Genomic DNA, 26,912 nt, shown 5'->3' with positions numbered 1-26,912 from the left:
CTCTGCTGGTGCAAACCAGACACTCCTAACAAGCTACAATGGCAAAGTCCTTTTCCAGAGCTCAGATGAGTCCAGGGAGGTCCCAGTGGGTTTGGGGCAGTTGGGCTTTGGGCCAGGACAAGCTGATAAAATGGAGCACCCACCCATCTATGGTTGCCAAAAGAAATCAAGCAGTCAATCAGTTTCTTCTATTTCAATCCAAATCTGTGTTTGATTCCTAACCAAGGTACTTATAATTTTGTGAGCTTGAGTATGTTACTTAACCTTTCTGAGCTCCTGTGTTCCAGCTGTAAAGTAGATTGAGGGGATAATTTGAGAGCGATAGAAGTGATCTTTGGAAAGTCTTTTGTACTGTCCCTGGTATGCTGTAGGTACTTACTCAATGAAAACCCTTACTGCTGCTGCTGCTGCTACAAGTGTAATTATTAAGAGCTGGGAAGTGTGTTCTGTATCACCTTGTTTGCTCCTAACTCCACTTCTTGGAACAGGCTACAGTTATTCCCACTTTACAGATGAGGAAACATCCTAAAACAGTAGAATGATTATTCTTCCTGATATGGTTTATGGATAGGAATGTCAGTTTCATTAAAGAGCAAGGGGGGTGAGTAGATTTGTTCTGCTAATGACGATGCCCTCTCTTGGAAAAGAGGCTTTGTTCTCTGAGCACACTCGCACCTACAAGGAAGAGCAGACTGTTCTAAGGTGATGAGTCACGAGTTTGTAACTGAGATAACTCCTGTGTGCATGGGCTGTGCTCCCTGGCAAGGCCGCTAGGGGCCCGCAGCAGCTCCCTGTCTTCTCCTCTCCAGACCTCCGTGCTCCACATGTGCTCCCTCTTCCACGCATTCATCTTTGCTCAGCTCTGGACGGTATACTGCGAACAAAGTGCCGTAGCTACGAACGTGCAAAATCAGAACGAATTCAGCTTCACGGCAATACTGACAGCACTGGAGTTTTGGAGTAGGGTGACACCCAGCATCCTCCAGCTAATGGCCCATAACAAAGTGGTGAGTTCTCAGAGAAGACTCCCCTCTGGGGTACAGTCTCATAATGTCTAGACCACACTCAGTCCCTTCTGACACCTGTTCTTTTACAGATCTCAGTGGTCAGATTGTGTAAATACATCAGGGATTTATTTTGTTATAAGATGGACATTCTACTTGCATAAGAATTTGGTTGAAAACAACACAAATGGTAGTCAAGAGATCTGTTGTACTTCATGGTGACACTTGAAAATTGCTAAGAGGTATATTTTAAGTGTTCTCATCCAAAAATAAGCATACAAGTAATGCATATGTTAAATATCTTCACTTAGTCATTCTACATTATATATATGTATCAAAATATCATATTATAGACTGTAAGTATTTAGAAACCCAAAGCAAGTAAAAAGCAAACAATTTTTATTTTTCCTGCCTAATGCCAAATAAACTTTATATGAAATTTCGACCTTTAAGGTTTTATTGTTCTATGAAGTCAGACGGTTAGAAGGGAGATTCAAATAATTTTTGGATTCCAAAGCAATTTGGGAAAATGTGAGCCAGTTAGGTCATCTTTTTAAGAGTGAACTGACCCCAGGAGTTCATTCTAGTCAGCCCAAAAGAGCCTTACCTTTTTGGGTTGCCTTAGAAGTGATTTTTAAACTGTTCCCCAGATTTCAAATCCATTTTACTGTTTATGGCTCACCTTAGAAAGGGGCTGCTCCAGACTGCATGGGAAATATCTGGAGGATTCTTAGCCTAAGCACACGTCATTGATAAGGCTGGTCCTCACTGAGTCAGTTGGAGGGCATGGGAGGAATTTACAAGGAGTCTTTGGGTTCCAGTTGCTATGCCAGAGGAGGGTGCTCAGTCAGGAGGACGGCAGCCAGTGTCTTGCTTACAGGGGCACCACCAGTGGACAAGGAGTGGGGGACCCGGAGCAACCATCTGATGATTCCAGTGTGCACGAAACCTTACTGCCCTGTGCACCAAAGGCATTTGGGACATGATGTTTTAGTTGATTGAATATTAATCCAGAAAATATTTTCTTTTAGCTCTAGTTAGAAAGGGAATTAAACATTTTCTTCAGTTAAGCCCTTTCTTTGTTTTGGAGAAGCACATGTTGCAATTTTATAGAGGGAGAGGTTTTAGTTGAATGTAAAGAACATTATTTGAAAATTTTAGGGTTTATAAACAGTTCTAACAGCTCCAATTCATTGGATCACAGATTCTAGGATTAGAAGAGAAACTGGACATTAAGCATTCTACTATGTTATTTTAAATAAAACACTGAAATTAGAGGCTGAGGCAGGAGTATGGCGAGTTCAAAGCCAGCCTCAGCAAAAGCGAGGCACTGAGCAACTCAGTGAGACCCTGTCTCTAAATAAAATACAAAATAGAGCTGGGGTGGTGGCTCATGGTCGAGCACCCCTGAGTACAATCCCTGGTACCTGCCCCCCAGACCCCCCCCCCAGGAAAACAGTGAAATTGGAATCTTACACTTTAATCTAGATATTAAAACTCTCCTTCTGCTGTCATTACTTTTTTGATACCAAATGTTATGTGTTGCCAGTGAATTTTTTACAAATGATGTTTCAAATGAATTTAAATTAATTTTATTCTGAAAATCTTGTCGGACAATATAAGCCTATCTGGTAAAATCCTTCAGGAGTATTAAAAATCCAGCTTCAGGCATTTCCGATGAGGGATCTCATCTCCATTGTACTTTGGAACTGTCCTATTTCATGGCTCCCTTGTTCAGTAGAGAACAAAGCCTCAGAGGCATATCTGCAGTAAGTTAAGCAGCCATTCCCTGTGGGAAACAAGGAAGACAGGATCAAGATGGAGGAAATGACCCAATCTTTGTCCTCTGGTGTGAGTCCTAGGCTGTGCAGATTAGTGAGGTCAATGCCTGAGTGCCCTCCGCAACCTTCAGTTAGGTGATAAAGGAACGACAATTCCAGGACCTCTGGAGGGTTTTTAAATTCCATTTCCTGTTTGAGTTTTAGAGGTGAATGAACACCACTCTCTGTGGTTCCCTGTGGCCATTATGCAGAAAGCCTTCCTGGGCACAGGGGCATTAGGCGCCTGTGACTGTAGACTAGTTCATTATATTAAGTCGGTATATCACTGGGAGTGGAATTGACTTTCATGTTTGTTGTTTCAGATGGTAGAAATGGTGTGTCTCCATGTGATTAGTTTAATGGAGGCATTGCAAGAATGCAATTCAACCATTTTTGTCAAGGTAGGACAATCTTACAATTTTCTTATACACCATTTTATATCGCCAAAAACCAATGTGGATTTATTTCAAATGTATGTTCCAAAGGAGAAAATAAAGTGGATTTAGTTTTAACATTTAGAGTTGGGAGTGGAGGATTTAGGCTTCTTCAACAACCTTTTACCAGATGGTTCTTGTTATTTTTGCTTTTGTTCTACCACTGTGACCAACTCTTCCGTGTCAGACCATGACTGCATGTGGCACAGGAATGAAAATATTACTGCGGAACACTGATCTGAAAATGACCCTATTGTAGTATAAATCAGTTGGTGGTACTTCATTTTGTGACAGATATCTGGAAAATCAAGGAAAATAGTCTGTAATTGTTGATCTGCTATCTGGTGCTTTTTTCTAAGATAAATGAATTTTTATTTTAAATATTATATTAAGTCAGTATACAGCATGTAATAATTCAAGCATATGTCTTCTTCCCAGGGACATTAGGAACAGACTAGTGTGGTGCACAATTAAAAAGTAAAGTAGAACTTGGTTTTCACTCCCTTTGTCTTGCTAGCTCCCCCTTTATCTTGTCCTTTCCATCATTCTGCCTCTTTGTTTTACCGGTCATTCTTCTTTCCTCCTCTCTTACCTTTTCCACTTGCCGGAGTGTATCATTTTGGAACCTTAGGACTTGCTATTTCACTTCATGATTAATTTCATTCTTGGTTCAAGACACTTTTCATGTTAACTCACACTGTGATGAAGAAAAGCAGCCTTTTTTCAGGGAAAACTTAACTGTTACCAGAACTGTGCAAGGTCATTGGTTCAAATGGTATAGAGATATGTTTTATCTAGCTCAATATAGCACAAGTCAATACTGTGACAGAAATGATGTGACTGACAATTGGATGCTTCTACCTGGTATTATTTTTTACTGAAGTGTAATAATTTATATATGGCAAATTGCATGTATTTAAATGGTGCATTTTGTTAAGTCTTGACATATGTTACTCTCATGAACCCATCACTACAATCAAGATTTTTTTTACCCCCAACAAAGTTTTCTTTTACTAATTTATAGTCCCTCTATTTACCACTTCCTGTCCCCAGGCAGCTACTATTCTGCTTTCTGTCACATAGGTTAGTTTTCTATAAATAGTTTCATTCTATACTTTCTGCTTTCTTTTTCTCATAATGATCACATTGCAATTAATCCATGTTTTTCCATGTATGAATAGGCCATTACTTTTTTAAAGAATTTTTTTATTTGTCCTTTTTCATTATACATGACAGTAGAATGTATTTTGAAATATCATATTACATGGAATATAATTTCCCATTCTTATGGTTGTAAATGATGTGGAGTTACACAGATCTTGTATTTATATATGAACATAGGAAAGTTATTCTGATTCATTGTATTATCTTTACCATTCCCATCCCCCATTCTTTCCCCTTTATTACCCCCCTACCCGTCCAATCTGGTGAACCTCTACTTCTCCCTCCTCCCTTTCCTGGTCTATTGTGAGTCAGCATCTGCATATCAGAGAGAATATTCGGCCTTTGGTTTTTAGGTATTGGCCTATTTCATTTACCATGATAGTCTCCAGTTCCATCCATTTACCAGCAAATGCCATAATTTTAATCTTCTTTATGGCTGAGTAATTTTCCATTGTGTACATGCACCACATTTTTCTTTATCCATTTATCTTTTGAAAGGCACCTAGGTTGGTTCCGTAGCTTAGCTATTGTGAATTTTATGACTGCTTTTTCTGTTTTTATGAATAACATCACTGGAACCTTAATAAGAATTGCATTAAAATTGTAATGCACTTTTGGTAGTATGGCCATTTTGATAATATTAATTCTGCCTATCCAAGAAAATGGTAGATCTTTCCATTTTCTATTTCTTTCTTTAGTGTTATGTGGTTTTCATTGTAGAGGTCTTTCATCTCTTTTGTTAGATTGATTCCCAAATATTTTATTTTTCCTTGAGGCTATTGTGAATGGGATATTTTTCCTAATTTCTCTTTCAATTGATTCATCACTAATATATAGGAATACAATTGATTTATTGGTGTTAATTTTATATCCTGCTACTTTGCTGAATTCATTTATGAGTTCTAGAAGTTTTCTGGTGGAGTTTTTGGGTTTTATAAATATAGAATCATGCATCAGCAAATAAGGATGGTTTTGAGTTCTTCTTTTCCTATTCATATCTCTTTAATTTCTTTCTTCTGTCTAATTGCTCTGGCTAGAGATTCCGTAACTGTTGACATCTGTGGGGAAAGAGGGCATCCCTGTTGTAATCCTGTTTTTAGGGGGAATGTTTTAAAATTTTCTCCATTTAGAATGATGTTGGCCTAGGGATTACCATAGATAGCTTTTACAATGTTGATGCATGTTCTTACTATCTCAAGTTTTTCCAGTGTTTTGAACATGAATAGATGCTGTATTTTGTCAAATGCTTTTTCTGCATCTATTGAGATAATCATGTGGTTTTTGTCTTTTAGTCTATTGATGTGATGAATTATGTTTATTGATTTCCATATGTTGAACCAACTTTCATCTCTGGGACGAACCCCACTTGATCATGGTACACTATCTTTTTAATATATTTTCCTATGCCATTTGCCAGAATTTTATTGAGAATTTTTGCATCTATGTTTGTCAGGGATATTGTTCTGAAATTTTCTTTCCTTGATATGTCTTTGTCCAGTTTTGGTGTCAGGGTAATACTAGCTTCATAGAATGAATTTGGAAGTGTTCCCTTCTTTTCTATTTCATTGAATAATGAAGTTGTTTTGTGGCCTATGATATGGTCTACTTTAGAGAAGGATCCATATGCTGCTGAGAAGAAAGTATATTCACTCTTTGAAGGTCTGGTAGAACTCATCTGAGAATCCATCTGGTCCTGGGCTTTCTTTCTTGGTGGCTTTTGATGGTATCTTCAGTTTCATTTCTTGAAATTCATCTGCTTAAATTTTCTATGTCCTTCTGATTCAATTTGTTTAGGTCATATGTCTCTAGAAATTTGCTGATGTCTTCAAGATTTTCTATTTTATTAGAGTATAAATTTTCAAAATAGGTTCTGATTATTGTCTGTATTTCAGTAGTGTCCATTGTGATATTTCCTTTTTCATTGCAAATTTTAGTAATTTGAGTTTTCTCTCTATTTTTCTTTGTTAGCTTGGCTAAGGGTTTATCAATTTTATTGATTATTTTTTCAACTTTTTCTTTTGTTGATTTTTTGATTGTTTCTTTTGTTTCAATTTAATTGATTTGAGCTTTGATTTTAGTTATTTTCTGTCTTTACTGCTTTGGGTATTGATTTGTTCTTCTTTCCCTAGTGTTTTGAAATGTAAAGTTAGGCTATTTATTTGCTGACTTTCTATTCTTGTAATGAATGAGTGCAATGCAATGAACTTTCCTCTTAGCACTGCCTTCATAGTGTCCCAGAGATTTTGATATGTTGTATTGCTATTCTCATTTACCTCTAAGTACTTTTTTTTATTTCATCCCTGATTTCTTCTGCTGTCTAGTCATCATTCAGTAGTGTATTATTTATTCTCCAGGTGTTAGAGTAGCTTTTATTTTTTATTCTATTGTTGATTTGTAATTTCATTCCATTATGATCTGATAGGATGCAAGGTATTATCTCTATTTTATTGTATTCTCCAAGAGTTGTTTTATGGCCTATGATATGGTCTACTTTAGAGAAGGATCCATATGCTGCTGAGAAGAAAGTATATTCACTCATTGATGGACGAAATATTCTATATATGTCTGTTAAGTCTAAATTATTATTGTATTTCTTAGTTCTATAGCTTCTTTATTTAGTTTTTGTCTGGAATATCTATCCAGTGATATTTAATTTGAATTAGTGGTGAGAGAGGTTGTTAATATCATCCAGTATTAGGGTGTTGTGGTCTGTTTACTTCTTGAAATTGAGAAGGGTTTGTCTGATGTACATAGATGCTCCATAAATACTTATGATTATTATGTCTTGTTGATGCATAATTCCCTTAAGCAGTGAATGATACGTTGTTTCCCATCCTTTTACCTTCAGTCTCTGCATGTCTTTGCCTGTGAAGTGAGCCTCTTGAAGAAAGGATACTGTTTGGTCTTGTTTTTAATCTAATCTGCCAGTCTATGTCTTTTGATTGATGAGTTTAGATCATTTATATTCAATGTTATTATTAATGAGATATGATTTTTATTCCCTGTCATTTTGACTTATTTCTGGTTTTTAATTTGAATTAGTTTCTCCATTGATTCGCTGTTCTTTTAGTGTAGTTTCTTCCTTTCCTGGTTTTCACTTTCATTTTTCATTTCTTCTTCATGTAATATCTTATTGGTTATATTTTTTGTAGTGCAGGCTAATTGTGAATTCTTTTAACTTTTGTTTAGCATGGAAAGATTTTATTTCATCATCAATTCTGAAGCTTAATTTTGCTGGGTAGAGTATTCTTGGCTAATTTCCATTTTCTTTCAGAGCTTGGTATATATTATTCCAAGACCTTCTAGCTTTGAGGGTGTGGGTTGAGAGATCAGCTAAGATCCAGATTGCTTTCCCTCTCAATGTTACTTGTCATTTTTCTCTGGCATCCTTTAAAATTCTATCCTTATTCTGTAAGGCATTTTTATTATAGTGTACCTTGGTGTGGGTCTGTTGTAATTTTGTATATTTGGCATCCTGTAAGCCTCCTGAATTTGATTTTCCATTCATTCTTTCTTTGGGGGGAGGGTACCAGGGATTGAACTCAAGGGCATTCAACCACTGACCAGCCCTATTTTGTGACAGGGTCTCACTGAGTTGCTTTGCACCTTGCCATTGCTGAGGCTGGCTTTGAACTTGAGATTATCCTGCCTCAGCCTCCCAAGCTGCTGGGATTACAGGCATGCAGCACCATGCCCCAGCTCCATTTTATTCTTTAGGATTGGGAATTTTTCTGATATTATTTCATTGAAAAGATTGCTCATTCCTTTCATTTGTATCTCTGAGCCTTCATCTATACCAGTAAATCTTAAATTTGGTATTTTCAGTTTATCCCATATTTCTTGTAAGTTCTGATCATGGTCTCTTAACATCTTTTCTCCATGGTCAACTTTATTTTCAAGATTGTATATTTTGTCTTCATCATCTGAAACTCTGTCTTCCAAGTGATCTAGTCTGTTGGTGATGTTTTCAATTGGATTTTTTATTTGGTTTATTGATTCCTTCATTTTGAGGATTTCTGCTTATTTTTTCCCCACATCTCTCTTTATTGAAGTGTTCTTTTACTTCCTGTATTTTCTATCTGATTTCACTCCTTAAAGCATCCTTTACTTTCCAGTTTAGTGATAATTCTAAACTCTTTCTCTACTTTTCTTCCACTGTGGTGTTGATGGATTCTGTTACTAGAGTATCTTGGTTTGTTTGAGGTGATTTGTTCCCTTGCTTTTTCATATTGTTTGTGTGTCTACGCATCTAACAGTATGGCTGTGAGGCAGTAGAGTTTCTTTCTACCTTGTGGACTTAGAGTATCCCTGAAGGTTTCTTGATGAGAAGCTTCCTGTCTGCTTTCTTGGTTTCATGCCACAGAACAGCTGGAAGGTGACCTCTTCTATTCCACCATCTTTTTTTTAATATATTTTTTAGTTGTAGTTGGACATAATTTTTTTAGTTTAGTTGGACATAATACTAAGTGAGTCTTTAGATTAGATTTACTTATTTAGTCTTTAGATTAGATTTACTTATTTAGTTTTTAGGTGTTGCTGAGGTTCCAACCCAGCACTTTGCACGTGCTAGGCGAGAACTCTGCTGCTGAGCCACAACCCCAGCCCCTATTCTATCATCTTGAAACCCTTCCCTGGCCGTTACTTTTTATTTCTTAGAATTATTCCTTGTACAGTTAAAGATAAATTTTGTTTATCCATTCTTCAGTTAACAGACATCTGATGTGTTTCCAATAAAACTTCTATGAATGTTTACATATTAAGTTCTTGTGTTCATATATGCTTTCATGTATGTTGGGCAAATACCTAGAAATGAAATGAAATTTCTGGGCTGTATGTTGGTATATGTTTAACTTTTTAAGAAATTGGCCAACCATTTTCCAGAGTGTTTGTGCCCTGTTGTGTTCACACTCCCAGTATATGAGCATTCCATTCCCTGTACATTTTTGTTAATCAGCATTTGATAGAGTCAGTCTTTAGTATTAGAGCTGTGTACTGGTATCTCACTATTGAAATATTGTTAAGCATCTTTTTATTTGCTTATTTGCTGTCCATATAACTGCTTTGTGAAGTATCTGTTAATTATTTGCCCAGTTTTTATGGGGTTAAGTTTTTTTCCCTATTATTGAATGTTGAAATACAAATCTTTTATCAGACATATGATCTGCAAAGATTTTCAATGTGGTTTGTCTTGAAAGTATCTTGTGAACAGTAGAAGTTTTTTTTATTTTGATGAAGTATCATTAACAAAATTCCATTTTGAATTAACTTTTATGTATGGTATAAGGTAAGATTGAGGTACTTTTTATGCATATAGTATGCAAGTATTCCAGAATCATTGTTAGAAATACATTTTTTTCTCCTTTGATTTGTCTTTGCAATTTTGTTATAAAGCAGTTGACCATATTTGTATTGTTCTATTTCTGAATTTCCAATATTGATCCATTGATTTCTTTGTCTTTATGCTACACAGTCTAGATCACTATAACATTATAATATGCTTTGAAATGAAGTAGTGTTAGTCTTCTGAATTTATTAATCTTTTTCAAAGTTGTTTTGGCTTTTGTAGGTTCTTTCCATTTCTAGATAAATTTAAAAATCAGTTTGTTAATCTTTTACAAAAAGACTACTGAGAATTTGGTTAGGATGGCATGAGTCTTTAGATTAGACTGAAAAAAACTGAGATCTTAACAATATTGAGTCTTCTGATCCATGAATGCACTATATATTTCCATTTATACGTGTCTCCTTTTTTTCTCAGAAATTTTTTGTTGTTTTTCATATGCAGGCCTAGCTTACTTCTGTGAAATGTATCCATATCATATTTTTATTCTATTATATGGGGTTTTGGGGACTTCAATTTCTTCCCCCCCCTTTCCTCCTCCTCCTCCTCCCCCTCCTCCTCCTCCTTTTGTTACCAGGGATTGAACCCAGGGGTGCTTAACCACTAAGCCATATCCCCAACCCTTTTATTTTTGATTTGAGACAGGGTCTCATGAAGTTGCTTAGGGCCTTGCTGAGTTGTTGAGGCTGACTTTGAACTTGCAATCCTTCTGCCTCAGCCTCCCAAGCCACTGGGTTCACTTAAATGTCTAATTGTCCATTGGTAGTATTTAGGAATACAACTGCTTTTTTTTTTTTAATTGATCCTCTACTCTGAAACTTATTAAACTCATTTATTAGTTGATTTTATGTCACCTTAATGAGATTTTCTATGTAGATGATCATGTCATGCATAGAAAAGGTCATTTTTTTGGTCTTTTTTTCAATATTTGTACTTTTCATTTTTTTCCCTCATTTGATTACCCTGACTAGATCCCTCAGTACAAGTTGAATACAAGTAGTGAGAACAGTAAAATTTTCCTTGTTCCTGATCCTATGAAGAGAACATCTGGTATTTCATTACTCATTATTAAATAAATGTTAGCTGATAGTTTTTCATAGATAACCTTTATTAGATTAAATAGGGTTCTCTTTTATTTCTACTTTACTAGCAATTTTTCTAGGAAAGGGTGTTGGATTTATCAAATGTTTTTCTACACCCATTGAAATTATCATAGGTATTATATCTATTAACTGTTAAAATGGTGAGTTTCATTGATTGACTTTTAAATATTAAAACATCCTGTATTCCTAAGACAAACTATACTTGATCATGATATATTATCCTTTTTATATCTTACTGGATTCAATTTGCTAGTTTTTTTTAAATGAATTTTTCCACAGATATTCATGAGGAATATTGGACTGTAATTTATTTAGTTTTTATATCAGGTCTTATAGAATGAATTGGGAAATATTCTTCGTCTGTTTTCTGAAAACAATTGTGTAGAATTGATAGTATTTCTCCCATATATTTGGTAGAATTTCCTGCGGAGCCACTTAGAATTTTCTTTGCAAACAATTTTGACTTATAGATTAAATTTTTAAAGTAGATATAGGGCTATACAAGAATCTGTTTTTGAGTGAGCTTTGATAGTATGTGTCTTTCAGGGAATTTGTTCATTTCATCAAAGTAGTCAATTGGAATGAAATTGTTCATAATATGTCTATTTTAATTTTTAAATTTATAGGGTCAATTGTTATGTCATTTCTTTAATTCCAGATATTGGCAATATATGACTTTATTTTTTCCCCTCATCTGTCTGATCAGATATTATCAATTTGAGTGATGAAAAAAAAAAAATTTAAAGCCCAACTAGGGCCGAGAGCATGTGGAGTGTGTGCTTCACATGTACAAGTCCTTAGGTTCCATCCCCAGCACTGAAGAAACCAGCCAAAAACAAACAAAACAAATAAAATTGGAAGATAAAGAGATATCTGATAGTTTAAAACAACTATTCCAGTTGGTTTTCATTGATTTTCTCTGTTTTCTGTTTAATTGATTTCTATTCTTTATTATTTTCTTCTTTCTAATAAATTTAAATTTGACCTATTTTTCTGGCTTCTTCCGGAGAAATGGAACTCATTAATTTCAGACATTTTTCTTTTCTAACAAAAAACGATTAGTGCTGTAAATTTCCCTGACAGCGCTGGCTTGGCTGCAACCACAGTTTGGTATGTTTTTGAGAATAACATTTTCATTTGGTTCAGAATTTATTTTCTGACTTCTCTTTTGCTTTCTTTTGGTGACTATTGATTATTAGGACATATATTATTTAGTTTCCAAATGTTTGGGTATTTCCCAAGACTTTTCTGTTATAGATTGCTACTTATATCCAATGTAGTCTAAGAATATACTTTATATAGTTTGAATCATTTTAAATTCTTGAGACTTGTTTTATATCCCAGAATCCTGTCTATCTTAGTAAATGCTCTGCATGTCTAAGAAGAGGATACAACTTCTGCTATGGTTGGGTGGAATTTCCTATGAATTAGCTCACACTCTTAGATAGTGATGCTCAAGTCTTCTGTATGTCCTTCCTTCTGTGTCTGTTTATATGTTCTATCGATTATTGAGAAAGGAGTATTGAAATATCTTTATAATTGTGAATTTGCTTATTTCTCTTTTCAGATCTACTAGTTTTTGCTTCATATAATTTGAAACTCTGTTATTAGGTGCACAAATGTTTAGGACTGTTACTTTTTTTAATGAATTGAAATTATGAAATGTTCCTCTTTAGCCTTGGTAATCTTTTTTGCTTTAAACATTATTTTATGTGATATTAATAAAACAGTTCAGCTTTCTTTTATTTACCCTTAGGATGATATATCTTTCCCCATCCTTTTATTTTTAACCTCTCTTTATATTTACTATTTAAAGAGTGAACCTATCTGTCATTATACTTAATATTTAAAGTGTTTGTCATTGTTGTCATTGTCTTAGTCTTCTTCTTACTTCTTCCTTCTTTCTTCTTTCTTATTTCTTCAGTACTAGGGATTGAACCCAGGGGTACTTTACCATTGAGCTTCATTCCCAGTCCTTTAAACAATTTTTTTTTTTTTTAAATTTTGAGATGCTCTTGGCAATTGCTGAGGCTGGCATTACATTGGCAATACTTGTACCTCAGCCTCTTAAGTAGCTGGAATTCAGGTATGTAAACCCTGCCCAGCTTAAAGTGTACTTCTTATGAATAATATGCAGTTGGATGTCACTTGTTTAAAAAATCCAATCTTACCTTTTGATTGGTGTACTTAGACCATTTTCTTTTACTGTGTTTTGTCATATTGTTGGGTTTAAATTTACCATCTTACTACTTGTTTTCTATATTTCCCATCTGTTCTTTGTGTCTTACTCTTTTTATCTTCTTTTGGATTAATTGAGGATTTTATAATAAAATTTTTGATATACATTAACTTGAGAATTTTCTTCTATTCAAACAGCAATATTTAGTGCTCTAAATTTCCTTTTAAGTACTTCTTTAACTACTTTCCCCCAATTTTGAAATATTTCACTTCTCTTCAGTTCCAGATAATTTCCATTTTGACTTCATCTTTGACCCATAGGTTATTTAGAAGTGTTTTATTAGTCTTACTAGCTATATGTCTTTTGTTGTCTTTGTTTTGGTCATTAATTTAGTTTAGAATATACACTTTTAACTTACCACATTCTGCTGTCAAGTAATATCATACCACTTCCTGTATTATAAGAGAACCGTAAGATATATTTCATTTCCCACCTCCTGGTTTTGAGTTATTGTCCTTGTTCATTTACTTCTGTATATGTTATAGACCACACCAATGTGTTGTTACTTTTACTTTAAGCAATCAATTATCTGTTAAAGAGATTTTAGGGCTGGGAATGTAGCTCAGTGATAGAGAGCTTGTCTAGCACATGTGAGGCACTGGGTTAGATCCTCAGCACCACATAAAAATAAATAAATAAATAAAGGTATTGTGTCCATCTACAACCTAAACACTTTTTTAATCTTTAAAAAGGAGATTTTAAGTGTTTATATTTATTTAAATTTTCTATTATTGTCATGTTTATGTTTGCTCTTTTCAGTGATCTGCATGCCTTTGTATATCTACAAACTTCTTTTACCAATCATCTTTCTTTCTGCCCAAAAGACTTGCTTTGACATTTCTTACACTGGTGATTAATTACTTTACCCATTGTTTCTCTCAGAAAGTCTTTCTTTTGCCTTTATTTTGAAAAATAATTTCACAGGATATGAGATTCTAGATTTACTGTGTTTTGGTTTTTCTACTTTTTCACTACTTTACAGATATTGTTTCTTTACTGTCTTCTTGCCTACATTATTTCCAACAAGATTTCCATCAGTCTTTTATTCATCTGTATATAATGTGTCTTTTTTCTTTGACTGCTTTGAAGATTTTCTTTGCCATTATTGTTAAGCTGTTTGATGATGCTGTGCCTTGTTTTCTTTGTGATTCTTGTTCGTTAGTTTGCTGAGCTTCTTAGATCTGTGAATTTATTGTTTTCATTGGATTTGGAAAAGTGTCAGCCATCATTTCTTAAAATATTAGGTGCCTCCGTTCAATATGCTCAGTCTTTTTCTTCTTCCTTCTTTATTGTACTGGAAATAGTTATAACAGTTGTTTTAATGTTCTTGTGTACTAATTATGTAATTATTTTTATTGTGTCATTTTTAATGTATATTATATTGATAGATTTTCCCCTTATTTATGGGTCACATTTTCCTAATTCTTTCCCCCTTTTATTTCTTCCATGTTTTTATTGGTGCATTATAATTCTCCATAATAGTGAAATGCATTGTTACACATTCATGTATAGCACACAAAAACAATGTCATTTGGCCAATATTGTTTCCCAAAATCTCTTCTTTCTCTCCCCTCTTACTCTCCTTGGTCCCTTTCCACTACTCTACTGGTCTCCTTCTATCTTCATGAGATTTCCCCCACCTTCTTTTTTTTTTTTTACCTTTATTTCTCTGTAGTTTCCACTTATGAGAAAAAAACACAATCCTTTACTTTCTGAGTTTTACTTATTTTACTTAACATAATGCTCTCAAGTTCTATCCATTTTCCTGAAAATTACATAAATTTATTCCTCTTTACTGCTGAATAAAACTCCATTTTGTATTGATGCCATATTTTCTTTATCCATTTATTCATGGACAGACACCTAGATTGGCTATTGTGAATTGTGCTGCTATAAATATGGATATGCATGTATCATTATAATATACTGACTTTTATTCTTTAGGGTAAATACCTAAGAGTGGTATAGCTGGGGTCATATGGTGATTCCATTCCCAGTTTTTGAGGAACCTTCATACTAATTTCCATAGTGGTACTAATTTACAATCCCACCAGCAGTGTGATTGTGTCCCACCCCCCACATCTCTAGCATTTATTGTTGTTTTTGTTACTGGGGATTGAACCCAGGGACACTTAGCCACTGAGCCACATTCCTAGCCCATTTTATTTTTATTTTGAGACAGAGTCTTGCTAAGTTGCTTAGTGCCTTGCTAAGTTGCTGAGGCTGGCTTTGAACTTGCAATCCTCCTGCCTGAGCCTCCCAAAGAGCAGCTAGGATTATAGACTTGGGCCACGTGCACTAAGCTTTGTTTGTATTCTTGTTGGCTATCATTCTAACTGAAGTGAGTTGAAATCTCAGTGTAGTTTTTATTCACATTTTCCTAAGTGCTAAAGATGTTGAACATTTTTGTATATTTGTTGCTATTAGTATTTCTTTTGACAAATGTCTGTTAGTGCCTTTGCCTATTTATTGATCAGGTTATTTTTTTAGTGGTAAGTTTTTTGAGTTCTTTATATATTCTGAGTATATTTTCTCCCAATCTGTAGGTTCTGTCTCACACTCAATTTCCTTTGTGGTGCAGAAAATTTTGATTTTATGCTGTCTCATTTGTTATTTCCTGACTTTTAGAGTCCAATTGAGGAAGTTATTGCCTGTGTGTGGGAGTGCTGATCCTACATTTTCTTCTAGCAGTTGCAAAGTTTCTGGTCTAATTCCTAGGTCTTTGATCCATTTTGAATTGGCTTTTGTGTTAGGATAAGAGATGGGTATCTAGTCTCATTCTTTTACATATGGATAATCAATTTTCCCAGCACCATTTGTTTAAAAAAATCTTTCCTTTTTCCAATATATATTTTTGGCATCTTTATCAAGCATCAGATGACTGTATTTGTGTGGGTTTATTCCTGTCTTCTATTCTATTCCATTGGTGTATGGGTTTATTTCTATGCCAGTTCCATGCAGTTTTTGTTATTGCAGCTCTGTAGTATAGTTTCAAGTTGGGTATTGTGATGGTTCTAGCATTGCTTTTTTTTTTTTTTTTTTTGGCTTAGAATTTCTTTGGCTACTTGGTCTTTTATTCTTCCAAAAGAATTTTAGGACTATTTTTTTCTAGTTATATAAAGAATGCCATTGGTATTTTGATAGGGATTGCATTGAATACGAGTATTGCTTTTGGTAATTCGCATGATGCTTTTTGGCCATTTTAACAATATTAATTTTGCCTATCCATGAACATAGAGGTCTTTCCATATTCTAGTGTCTTCTTCCATTTCTTCCTCAGTGTTCTAAAATTTTTGTTGAGAGGTCTTTCACCTCCTTGGTTGGATTTATTCCTAGGGGTGTGTATGTGTGTGCTATTTATTTATTTATTTATTTAGGCTACATTGAATGGGATTGTTTTCCTGATTTTTTTTTTTTTTGGTAGTGGGTATTGAATTCAGGGGCACTCAACAACTGAGCTACATCTGAAGCTCTATTTTGTATTTTATTTAAAGACAGGGTCTCGCTGAATTGCTTAGCACCTCACGTTTTGCTGAGGGTAGCTTTGAACTTGCTATCCTCGTGTCTCAGCCTCCCAAGCTTCTGAGATTACAAGTGTGCACCACCACAACTGGCTCCTGATTTCTTTTTTAGCATATTCATTAATGGAGTAGAGGAAAGCTATTGATTTTTGTATGTTGATTTTGTATTCTGCTTTTTTTTTTTTTTTTTGGTAGTGGGGAATTGAATCCAGGGGCACTTTACCACTAAGCTACATCTCCAGTCTTTTAAAATTTTTTTGTTTTGAGACAAGGTCTTACTAAGTTACTAGGCTGTCCTTGAACTTGCAAAACTCCTGCCTCAGCCTCCTGAGTTGCTGAGATGATAGGTATGCACCACCACTCCTGGCTATATCCTGCCATTTTGTTGAACTTGTTTATTAGCTCCAGCAGTCTTCCAGTGGAGTTTTTTGGATCTTCTAACAAAAGGATCATGTCAACTATAAACAATGATGTTTTGACTTCTTTCATATTTGTGTACCTTTTTTTTCCTTCTCTTGCCTAATTGTTCTGGCTAAAATTGCAAGTACTACATTAAATAGGAGTGGTGAGAGTTGACATCCTTTCTTATTCGAGATTTTAGGGGAAATACTTTCAGTTTTTTCCCATTCACTATGATGTTGGCTTTGAGTTTGTCATATGTAACCTTTATGATATTGAGGTAAATTCTTTCTAAGTTTCTTCAGTGTCTTCTTCATGAATAGGTGCTAAATTTTGTTGCATTTATTAAAATGACTATGTGATTTTTGTCCTTAATTTTATTTACATGGTGAATTACATTTATTGATTTGTGTATGTTGAATGATTCTTGCAGCCCTAGAGTGAAACCAACCTGGTCATGATGTACAATCTTCTTAATGTTGTTGACTATAATTTGCTTATATTTTATTTATGCTCATCAGGGATATTAATCTTTAGTTTTCTTTTTTTAATGTGTCCTTGTCTGGTTTTGGCATCAAGGTGATACTGGCTTCCTAGAATGAATTTGGAAGTGTTCCACCCTATTCTATTTCATGGAATAATTGAGGAGCATTGGGAGTAATTCTTCTTAAAGGTCTGGTGGAATTCAGTCCCAGGCTGTTCTTTGTTGGAAGGTTTTTTATAACTGTTCCAATCTCATTGCTTGTTATTAGTTTGTTTAGGTTTTCTATAGCCTATTAAAAGAGTTTTGGCAGATCATATGTGTATAAAAATATATTGGTTTCTTCCAGATTGTTCAACATATCCAAATAGCCCATAATGATCTTCTGGATTCCTGTGATATCTATGCTAATATCTCCTTTTTCACCTCTAATTTTATTATTTTGTGTCTTCTCACGTTTTTCTTTTGGTTAGTTTGTCTGAGGGTTTATCAGTCTTGTTCATCTCTTCAAAGAGCCAATGCTTCACTCATTCTTTGCATTTTTTAAATTCTGTATTTTGTTGATTTTGACTTTGATCTTAATTATTTCCTTCCTTCTGATAACTTTTGGAATTGGTTTGTTCTTGTTTTTCTAGGGCCTTGAGATGATGCTTCATTAGATTATTAGCATCTTTCTGATTTTCTTATGTATGCACTCATAGCCATAAACTTTCTTCTTAGTGTCCCAAATATTCTGATTACATTGTATTGCTATTATAGTTTGATTCTAAGAATTTTAAAATTTCTTCCCTGATTTCTGTATAACCCATTCATTGTTCAAAAGTGTATTGTTTAATTTCCATGTGTTCATTTAGTTTATATAGTTATATAGTTTGTCTATGTGATGATTTCTAATTACATCCCATTATGATCTGATAAAATGCAAAGATTATATCAATTTTGTTTTGTATTTGCTAAGAGTTGCTTTTTATGCCTGGTAATTTTTTTATTGGATTCTTAACATTGTGAATTTGACTTTATTGGGTGCTAGGTTTTTTTTTTTTTAATTTATGTAAATAAATAAATAAATACTCACAAGCTAAATTACATCTAAGTTTTGTTAGGTGGATAAGAGCAGAACTTTTTGGACAAATAATTACTGAGTACTACTATTGCATTACCAGTGTCCTTATGAGTACAGTGTTATATGATTACAAGATTTTTCAACTGTGACTAGTAGGAACACAAACTATTCTTGACCTTATGTGACCACCATGGATTTTATCTTCAGTACTGGGTCATTTTCTTACCTGCGTACATTGGTTAATATTCAGCTGAAGACTCAAAGGGATCCCTTTGCATATCTGTCTGTGTCTCTCTCCCTCCCTCTCTCTTTCTTTCTCTCTCTCTGCAAATCTCTCCCTTCCAGTCTTGTACCCTGCAAATCTACCCTTGACCTCCTGAACCTCAGCTGCATCTTAACCCAAGAAGACTACTGGGCTCCACCTGGGTTCCTCCTGATGTGTTACTACCTGGAAAACTCTCTCCAGACAGTGAGCTAGGGCTCACCTTGTTTGTTTCTCTGTCCTGCATTACCTGATGCTCAATATCTGAAAAATCACTGTTTCACATAGTTTGTCTGGACTTTGTAGTTCTTTCAGGTAGTCTGGTCTTGGCTGATAGAGATGGTTTTACCACCATCTTTAATTCTGAGGGCAGGAACAGGCACTGGTGAAATGAATACAGTCCAATGAAATTGGAGGTTTTCAATTTATTCTGTAGCATAAATCAAGTTAGGAGAAAAGGTATCACTTTTATTTTGGTGAGAAACAGCATATTTTTTCAGTGCCCTTCAGTTTTCTGGATATTGTTTTTAGAGAAAAAAAAAAAACCTCAACCAGCTTTATTATAACATTACAGGGCCCAAAATAAGTTACATCTAATTCTTACTGACAGCTTTGTAGAAACCACTAGCAAAAAGGGAACTAAAATGAACATTACTCAGTAAGTCAAATTAGCATTCCTGAAATAGGATGACTATGGGGTTATATAATGCTATCAGTAGTGATGAGCTTTAATGGATGCCTTCAGTCATGTGATTTCTAAGTCACAAACCTGAGAGTCCCTTGCAGGCATATTTTAGAATTATATGATCACATGTTACATCAGTAGGAAGAGAACAAAGACCCTTTTAGAACCAACATCACTGTTCTCCTTGCTTGCATTATCTGTACCCTTAGTGCCAGTGACATTACTGGAGACAAAGTCCACCCAGGGCCACCCCCTCCCCTTCCCAAGTCTCTCAGGATTTTTAGTAGGAGGTTATTTCAAGTATTTCCCCAGAATTGAGAAATATAGGCCGTCTTCCATAAGAAATAGTCAGAGTCAGCCAAAGTCTATAGACATGAGGACCCCCAGGGCTTGCTTTCTGCTATGCAGATGTTGTGTGGGGAGATGGTTTGACTCGTTACTTTTTGCCATTCAGAATGTTTAGCTGAGCAGTCCTGTTCAGAGAGGGCCAGAGAGGGCATGACCTTACCTGGCACCAACCTTTGTAATCTCATGGTTTGGTGTTTTTTGTTTATTTGTTGTTTCTTTTTTAATGAGAGTTCCAGGCTAAGTGAAGCATGGAGAGGGTGTGATTTTGTTTTAGTCCAGTCACATCTTTTGGTACACCATGCTCCATATCTAAACACAGTGCTTATGTTAGCGATAGAGTGATAGCTGATTGCAGCGTAAACACTGTGTTTAGGAATGTTGAGGACTAAATGTCAATGCAAGTTAGCAACTGTATATCTTAACAGAATGTTAAAAGTAGAATAACAGCCAGATTTAGCCTTGGAAACAAAAACAGGGAGAAATGCAGTTTATCAGTTCAAGCAAGTTTATTTTTAAAGGAGTGTCTCTGCAGGCAGAATCTCTCTCCATGCCCAGAAGCTGTCCCTGCTCATGGTGAAGGGGGCACCCCTCTTCAGAAGTTGTAGGGATCTGGATTAAACTCCAGGTCCCTCACAGGGCCTCCAGGGTCATCTGAGGGCTGATTCCTAGTGGCCTGGCCTCTGCTTCTCTAAACTCCTTGTCCCGACATGTTCCTGTAAACCTCACTTCCAGCACCTTGTGGGTCTGTCCTGCCCCTCGTTGCCTTGTGCACTCCCACCTCGGACCTGTGCTCAGACTTTCTCTTTGCTTCCTGGAGGGCCTTGAATCGACCTGCTAGGGCCTCTGTCACAAAAACCACAGAGCCTGGTCTCCTGCCATTGCTGGAGGCCGGATGACTAGATTGAGGTGTGGGAAGGGCGGGCCCCTCCTGAGCTCCTCTCTCCCTCCTGCCTCTGGAGGAGTTTTGACATTCCTTGATTTGTGGATCTCTGCCCTCGTCTTCAGGTGGCATTCTCCCTGAGTGTACCTGTGTGTGTTTGTGTCCAGCCTCCCCTCTTCATAAGGATGCCAGCTATATGGATTGGGGGTCCACCCTGCTTTAGTATGACCCCATCTTTTTTTTTTTTTATTTTTTTATTTTTTATTGTTGGCTGTTCAAAACATTACATAGTTCTTGATATATCATATTTCACAATTTGATTCAAGTGGGTTATGAGCTCCCATTTTTACCCCATATACAGATTGCAGAATCACATCAGTTACACATCCATTGATTTACATATTGCCATACTAGTGTCTGTTGTATTCTGCTGCCTTTCCTATCCTCTACTATCCCCCCTCCCCTCCCCTCCCCTCCCCTCCCCTCCCCTCCCCTCTTCTCTCTCTGCTCCCTCTACTGACATTCGTTTGTCCCCCTTATATTATTTTTCCCCTTCCCCTCACTTCCTCTTGTATGTACTTTTGTATAACTCTGAGGGTCTCCTTCCATTTCCATGCATTTTCCCTTCTCTCTCCCTTTCCCTCCCACCTCTCATCCCTGTTTAATGTTAATCTTCTTCTCCTGCTCTTCGACCCTACTCTGTTCTTAGTTACTCTCCTTATATCAAAGAAGACATTTGGCATTTGTTTTTTAGGGATTGGCTAGCTTCACTTAGCATAATCTGCTCTAATGCCATCCATTTCCCTGTAAATTCTATGATTTTGTCATTTTTTAATGCAGAGTAATACTCCATTGTGTATAAATGCCACATTTTTTTTATCCATTCATCCATTGAAGGGCATCTAGGTTGGTTCCACAGTCTAGCTATTGTGAATTGTGCTGCTATGAACATAGATGTAGCAGTGAGTATGACCCCATCTTAAGTAACTACATCTTCATCTCCATTTCCAAAAATGGTCCAATTCAAGGCACAGCGTGAATTTTGTGGACACATGATTTAATCCAAAGCAACCCTACTCTATGTTAGAGTGGAAGGTTGGAAGGAACAGGGAGTGGAATGATATGATGTATAGCTTATTAAAGGTCTCAGAAGCTCTGAAATAAACTAGCACTTCCAAACTTGTTGGCTCATAGTCCCCTATGTCATTGAAACCTCACCCAGGTTGGTTTCTGTGGAACCCACTGTGGGAAATGTCACATTCTGTTCTGGACTTCTGGTTGTATAAGGCCATGAATATTTACTTATAGTTTAAAGGACTGAAATGTGACCAGGAGACCAAAGCAAAGAGAGGGAAGCTGCTCCTGGAGGCAGTGGGGCCAAGGCTCCTGTTGCTCCATGGAAGGGCCACATCAGAGGGACAGCAGAGCCTAGTCACCCCAGCAGGGACTTGCTGCTTGCCTATGTGCACACCCACATTTTACAGATGACCAGCTCCATCTTGCTGAATTGTCCCTTCCAAATCACAGCCAGCACCTCCAGGGGTGCCTTCTCTATCACTGGAGGATTCTGTCTGCTGCCCAGTGGTATCTTCTAATGACTAGAGGCTAGAAGAGTCCCCATTCCTCTCAGAGACTCAGTTCTGAAGAGCCCATAGAGGAAATTCTATTTCAAGAAAGTGAGGGCTTAATTAAATAAATACACATTTAATTTCCTGTATTTGGTAGCTTTCAAGAGACAGTCATTTGCTCTAAAGTGTGTGTCTCAGGCACTCGCGGGGTGCTTATTAACCTCCAAATGCCACTGGCTCAGTGGGGTTTGGCCTGAGAAAGACATTTTGCTGGGGACTGAGAGCTGCGCAGTGGGGGCTGCTTCCGCACACGGTATAAAAGGCTCCAGCATGGGCTGTGCTCCTTTGCAGTCATGGAAGCCTGTGTGGGAAAGTGGAGAACAATAATAATGAGGCTTCTGTCTCTCTCTGTGCAGCTGATACCTATGTGGTTGCCAATGATTCAGTCGAACATCAAGGTAAGTCACCTCTGGGCCAGTTGGAAGCTGTTCTCTCCGGTAAACATCAGAACATTCATAGCAATTGTTGACACTCCACTTACTGTGAGGAAAGAGGAATTCACCCTGTTCCTGGTCTTAGTGGGCTGATAATACAGGAGACCCTGTGGGCCAGGTAGGGAGCCCACAGGTAGAGCACAACAGCCGGAGCCTCTGTCCCTCTGCTCGCTGTTGATGAGGATGCAGGTGGAGGGTGCGTCCCTGGGTCTGGGCAAGGCTCAGTCCCCTGATTAGAATGCAGGCCCCAAATCTGTCCTGTCCTCAAAGGATACCCATGGGATCTGGTCCCAAGCACATTAGTGGTGTTTCCTGACCACCAAGATTGATGTTCTGTGATGGGCAAAATTCTGTTAAGAACATTGAGTGAGTGACCAAATAGAGCTACAAGGAACCTATCCCATCATTTTATATATGAGGACATATGAGACCAAAAGGAAGAGGGACTTAGATAGGGTCCCACAGCCTGGAAGGGGAAGACCCCGACCAAATCTGTGTCCCAATCCCAGGCCTCACCTGGAGTGATGTCCTGTCATTGTAAGCATACTTCGTGGCTAGCAAATGTAGTTCCTGGGGCTTGACAGCAAGCTGGCGGAGCCAACCACCCACTCCATCCAAGACCCCCACCGCATCACAGTGCTAGGAGTCTGGAGGCTGGAGGGAGGCCAGCAGCTCTCTTGCTGGATTTCTCCTCCAAGTTGGGGAAGGAAGAGGGTCACAGGGAGCCTGACCAATTGCCAGGCATAGAAAGAGGGCAGGCAGCTGTCAACAGTGCTGGCAGCCTTGTGTCCTGATTGTGGCATCAGGACTATTTGTGGCCACTGGCCGTGCAGGGCATCTGCAATGTGGGAGACCTTCTTTCGTACTAGGCACTAGTTTTCCCTGTGGAAAGCGGAGTGGCCCATACTCCCCTGGAAGCATCAGAGCCGCTGTTCCTCTGCTTCACAGAACGAGCTGAAGAGGCCTGCACGACTTGCTGAGGAGCTAGGAGAAGGAAGAAGAACTGTCTGCCTGGCCTTTCCATGTGCCCTGACATGAGGACAGAGATTGTAATATGTTAAGATGTAATGGGCACCCACCATGGCATATCCTCTAACACTCTGCAACCCACTTGAGCTTTACAGAAGCCCCTGAAGGAAGTGTTACTATTCCCCCACCCCCACCCCTGCCTTGGAGGAACCCCTGACCCAGATTGATGAGCCAAGGGTCAGGATGTGAAGCCAGGGAGTCGGGCACTAACCACAAAGCCAGGCCTGTGTGGTGAATAGCTGCTAGAGACAAGCACAAGTGTCAGCCCAGCCACTGGTTTGTCAGCTTTGCTTTCCTGTTTCAGAGAGTCATTCAAGACGGGCATGTCATTATTTGGATGGAGTTGGGCCACTGTGACTCTGGAAGTGGGACTGTCCCATGTCCCCCACCCTGAGTATTGCCAAATTTGAGAGCTTCCCTTCTTAGTCCAGAGAGCCCTGGAGCTGAGCGGGGCCCTGCCTGCACAGCAGCCCCCAGCGACCCGATCCTCTGAGGTTGCCTGGGCCCCAACAGGAAGGAGCTAACATTGTGTCCTTTCTTAACAGCACTTGTCTGCGGGCCTCCAGCTTCGCCTCCAGGCCATTCAGAACCACGTGAACCACCACAGCCTAAGGACGCTGCCGGGCTCAGGTCAGAGCAGTGCTGGCCTGGTGGCCCTCCGCAAGTGGCTGCAGTGCACCCAGTTCAAAATGGCCCAGGTGGAGATCCAGTCCTCCGAAGCAGCCTCTCAATTTTATCCTCTATGAGTGGACTCCTCGGCTCTCAGTGACAACACTCTGGTTTAGCAATAATGGGTTTCAAAACAAAACGATTCGATCCAAGCAGGTTGGGGACATATTGGTACTGTACATCCTCTTCCTAGTTTAGTAAAAGACGTGCAAAGGCCGGAGAGGGCCACAATGACGCTTTCTTGCTACACATATTTCTGATGACTCCTTGGGCTATCTGATTAAGTGTTTCCTTACATTATTTTTTAAAAACCAAATCATTTTTCTTTAACTAACTTCTATTTTTTTTAAGAAAAAAAAATAGACTGGTGGGTACTCACAGAAAAGTTGTATAAGTCCCCCTGTTGCTATTTTTGATGATAGAGAATAAATAGGGTTTTTGAAACCTTTGTAGTGTTTTTTCTTAAAATCTACTCTTGGCAATGCAATAAAAAAAAGAACAAACAAAAAAAAAAACCTGTCACCATAAGCCAGTGACACCTGACTGAAGCTTTTTTGTCATTATCCTGGGAAAAGTGGCAGCTTGCAAGGAACGTTACAAAGTGCACTTAGAAATTAGGTGGTCAAACTGTGCCAGTTGTTTTCTTTGTTTTATAATACCATTTTCCAAACCTGTCCAGTAAGTTTTATTATTTTTAAAACTAGTTTTTCAACTCATTAGTTTTAGGCTGTACTTTCTTGTAAGCTTTATGATAACCACTTTAGTTTTGTGAATAATAAATTTTACTCTTTGGTTAATACTTGTATACTATTTGACTTAAAGCTGTAGATCACATACTAGACCAGACGAGTCCTGCATTGGTTGGCACAGAGCACAGCACTGGAGTGACACCTCTACATGGAGTTTTAGTAGTGTGAGAGCACCAAGATCCCCAACACGCACACCTCGCGTCTGGCTGTGCATTCCAAATGAAATTTCTCCTCTTTATCCCTGTAATGCACTGACTTAAAAGAAGACTTACTACACATTTAAACTGTATATTGACATGCTATTAAATGCATTTTTTATTATCTTTGTGAGCCTGGGGTTTCTTAAAAATCAGTTTATAGAGCTAGAGTTTAGTTCCTGGCAGCCATTTCTTCTAAATTTTACATCTTCTAACTCTTCTTAAATTTGCAGTTAGTAAGAGGGAGAGGCTTTCTTTCAGGTAATTTGGTGAGTTAGATACAATATTGATTTGAAGTCCCTTCTCTCAGAGGACTTGAAGGGCATGAGAACATTCTTCCTCCCCCCCCCCCCCCCCCCCCCCCCGCAACATTGGTTAGGGAGAGCCTCCCTTTTCTTCAGGGAGGTCTGTTACCTTCATGCTTCTCTAAGGAAAACGAGGCCTTAGCAGTGTGAGTGTTTCACATGAGTTCTAGAAAGACAGAGTGGCAGATGTTCATTCTATGAAAACTCGCAGGGAACTTTTGGGCCCTGTATTAGGAGCACAGATAGAAGTGATCTTCCTGAGTATTTTACTAACAGTTCTGCTGAAAGGAGGACCTCCCACATAGGCCCAGTCGAGCCTGGCTGTGCTTCTGTGAACGTTGTGTCTTGTGTTATAGTAAGTTGTGCATCTGTTTATCTCACTTGTAAAGTGACAGCTTTGAGAGTATGTGCAGTGTCTGTGCAGCCAGGCTCTGGCAGTCTGTGTTTAATGATAATTAATGTCTGTTACATTGGAAAGGATTCAGTGAAGCACCAGGTCTTTTTTGACATGCCCAGTGGGCTCAGCGAAGGCCAACTTGTGACATTCTCTTTTTGTGCAAGGATTCCTGGAGAGGGTTCCAGAAGCAGGCTACAGGATAAGGCCCTGACTGCTTTCCCTGGTAGGGAGGGGTTTTGCTGACTCCTTACCTGGGCTCAGCCACAGGCCTGGCTCTTGGTTAGCTTTGTGCCTGGCCCACCCCAGGTGGCCTGGGTTTTGGTGGCCCCATTCTACCATTAGTCATGGACTGAGGTTTTTCTCCAGCCCCATCTCCATTGCCCTGTGTTTTCCAGGTCTCTGTCCCCGCTTTCCTTTGCATTTGCATTCTCCTTGAGGTGGAGATGAACCCTTAACACAGGGCTCCTCCTGGGCCCCGTTTAATGCTTTCTACTGTCTGGACCTGTTTCCTTTATCCCAATCACCACCTGGGGCTCGGTTTCACCCAGGCAAGTCTCTCTCCTTCTGTGCCCTCGAGAACTATGACCCCTCTGCCAATCAGACCCTGGTACTGTCCCTGCCAGCATGTTGTCACTTCACTGGCTGATAGTACCAGTGAGCTTCCCCAGTCTGCGCGGTGTCCACAAATTCCTTGTATCCTCATCTTCCATTGTTCCTTTAGGTCAGCCCTCCAGCAAGTTGGGCTCAGGCACTTTTAAGA

General features: G+C 37.9%; 1 protein-coding gene across 12 annotated transcripts in view; it reads left to right on the top strand.

The window, feature by feature from the left end:
* Unc79 (unc-79 homolog, NALCN channel complex subunit) overlaps nucleotides 1–25,625 on the top strand; it is a 267,146-nt gene extending 241,521 nt beyond the window's left edge. For all 12 annotated transcript variants that reach the window (XM_058577735.1, XM_058577733.1, XM_058577730.1 and 9 more), the window contains 4 exons: nucleotides 810–1,007; nucleotides 3,148–3,225; nucleotides 22,729–22,770; nucleotides 24,381–25,625. In XM_058577735.1, coding sequence (XP_058433718.1) covers nucleotides 810–1,007; nucleotides 3,148–3,225; nucleotides 22,729–22,770; nucleotides 24,381–24,581 — 519 coding nt within the window. In that variant the 3' untranslated portion in view covers nucleotides 24,582–25,625. The remainder of the gene's footprint in view (nucleotides 1–809; nucleotides 1,008–3,147; nucleotides 3,226–22,728; nucleotides 22,771–24,380) is intronic.
* Nucleotides 25,626–26,912: the final 1,287 nt, after the last annotated feature.

Source organism: Marmota monax, unplaced genomic scaffold (genome assembly GCF_021218885.2).
Source record: "Marmota monax isolate L192 unplaced genomic scaffold, Marmota_monax_Labrador192_F-V1.1 WCK01_AAM20220418_F8-fsc00017, whole genome shotgun sequence".
NCBI lineage: Eukaryota > Metazoa > Chordata > Mammalia > Rodentia > Sciuridae > Marmota > Marmota monax.
The sequence above is the reverse complement of the archived record's forward strand: the minus strand, read 5'-3'. Positions and strand labels throughout refer to the sequence as shown.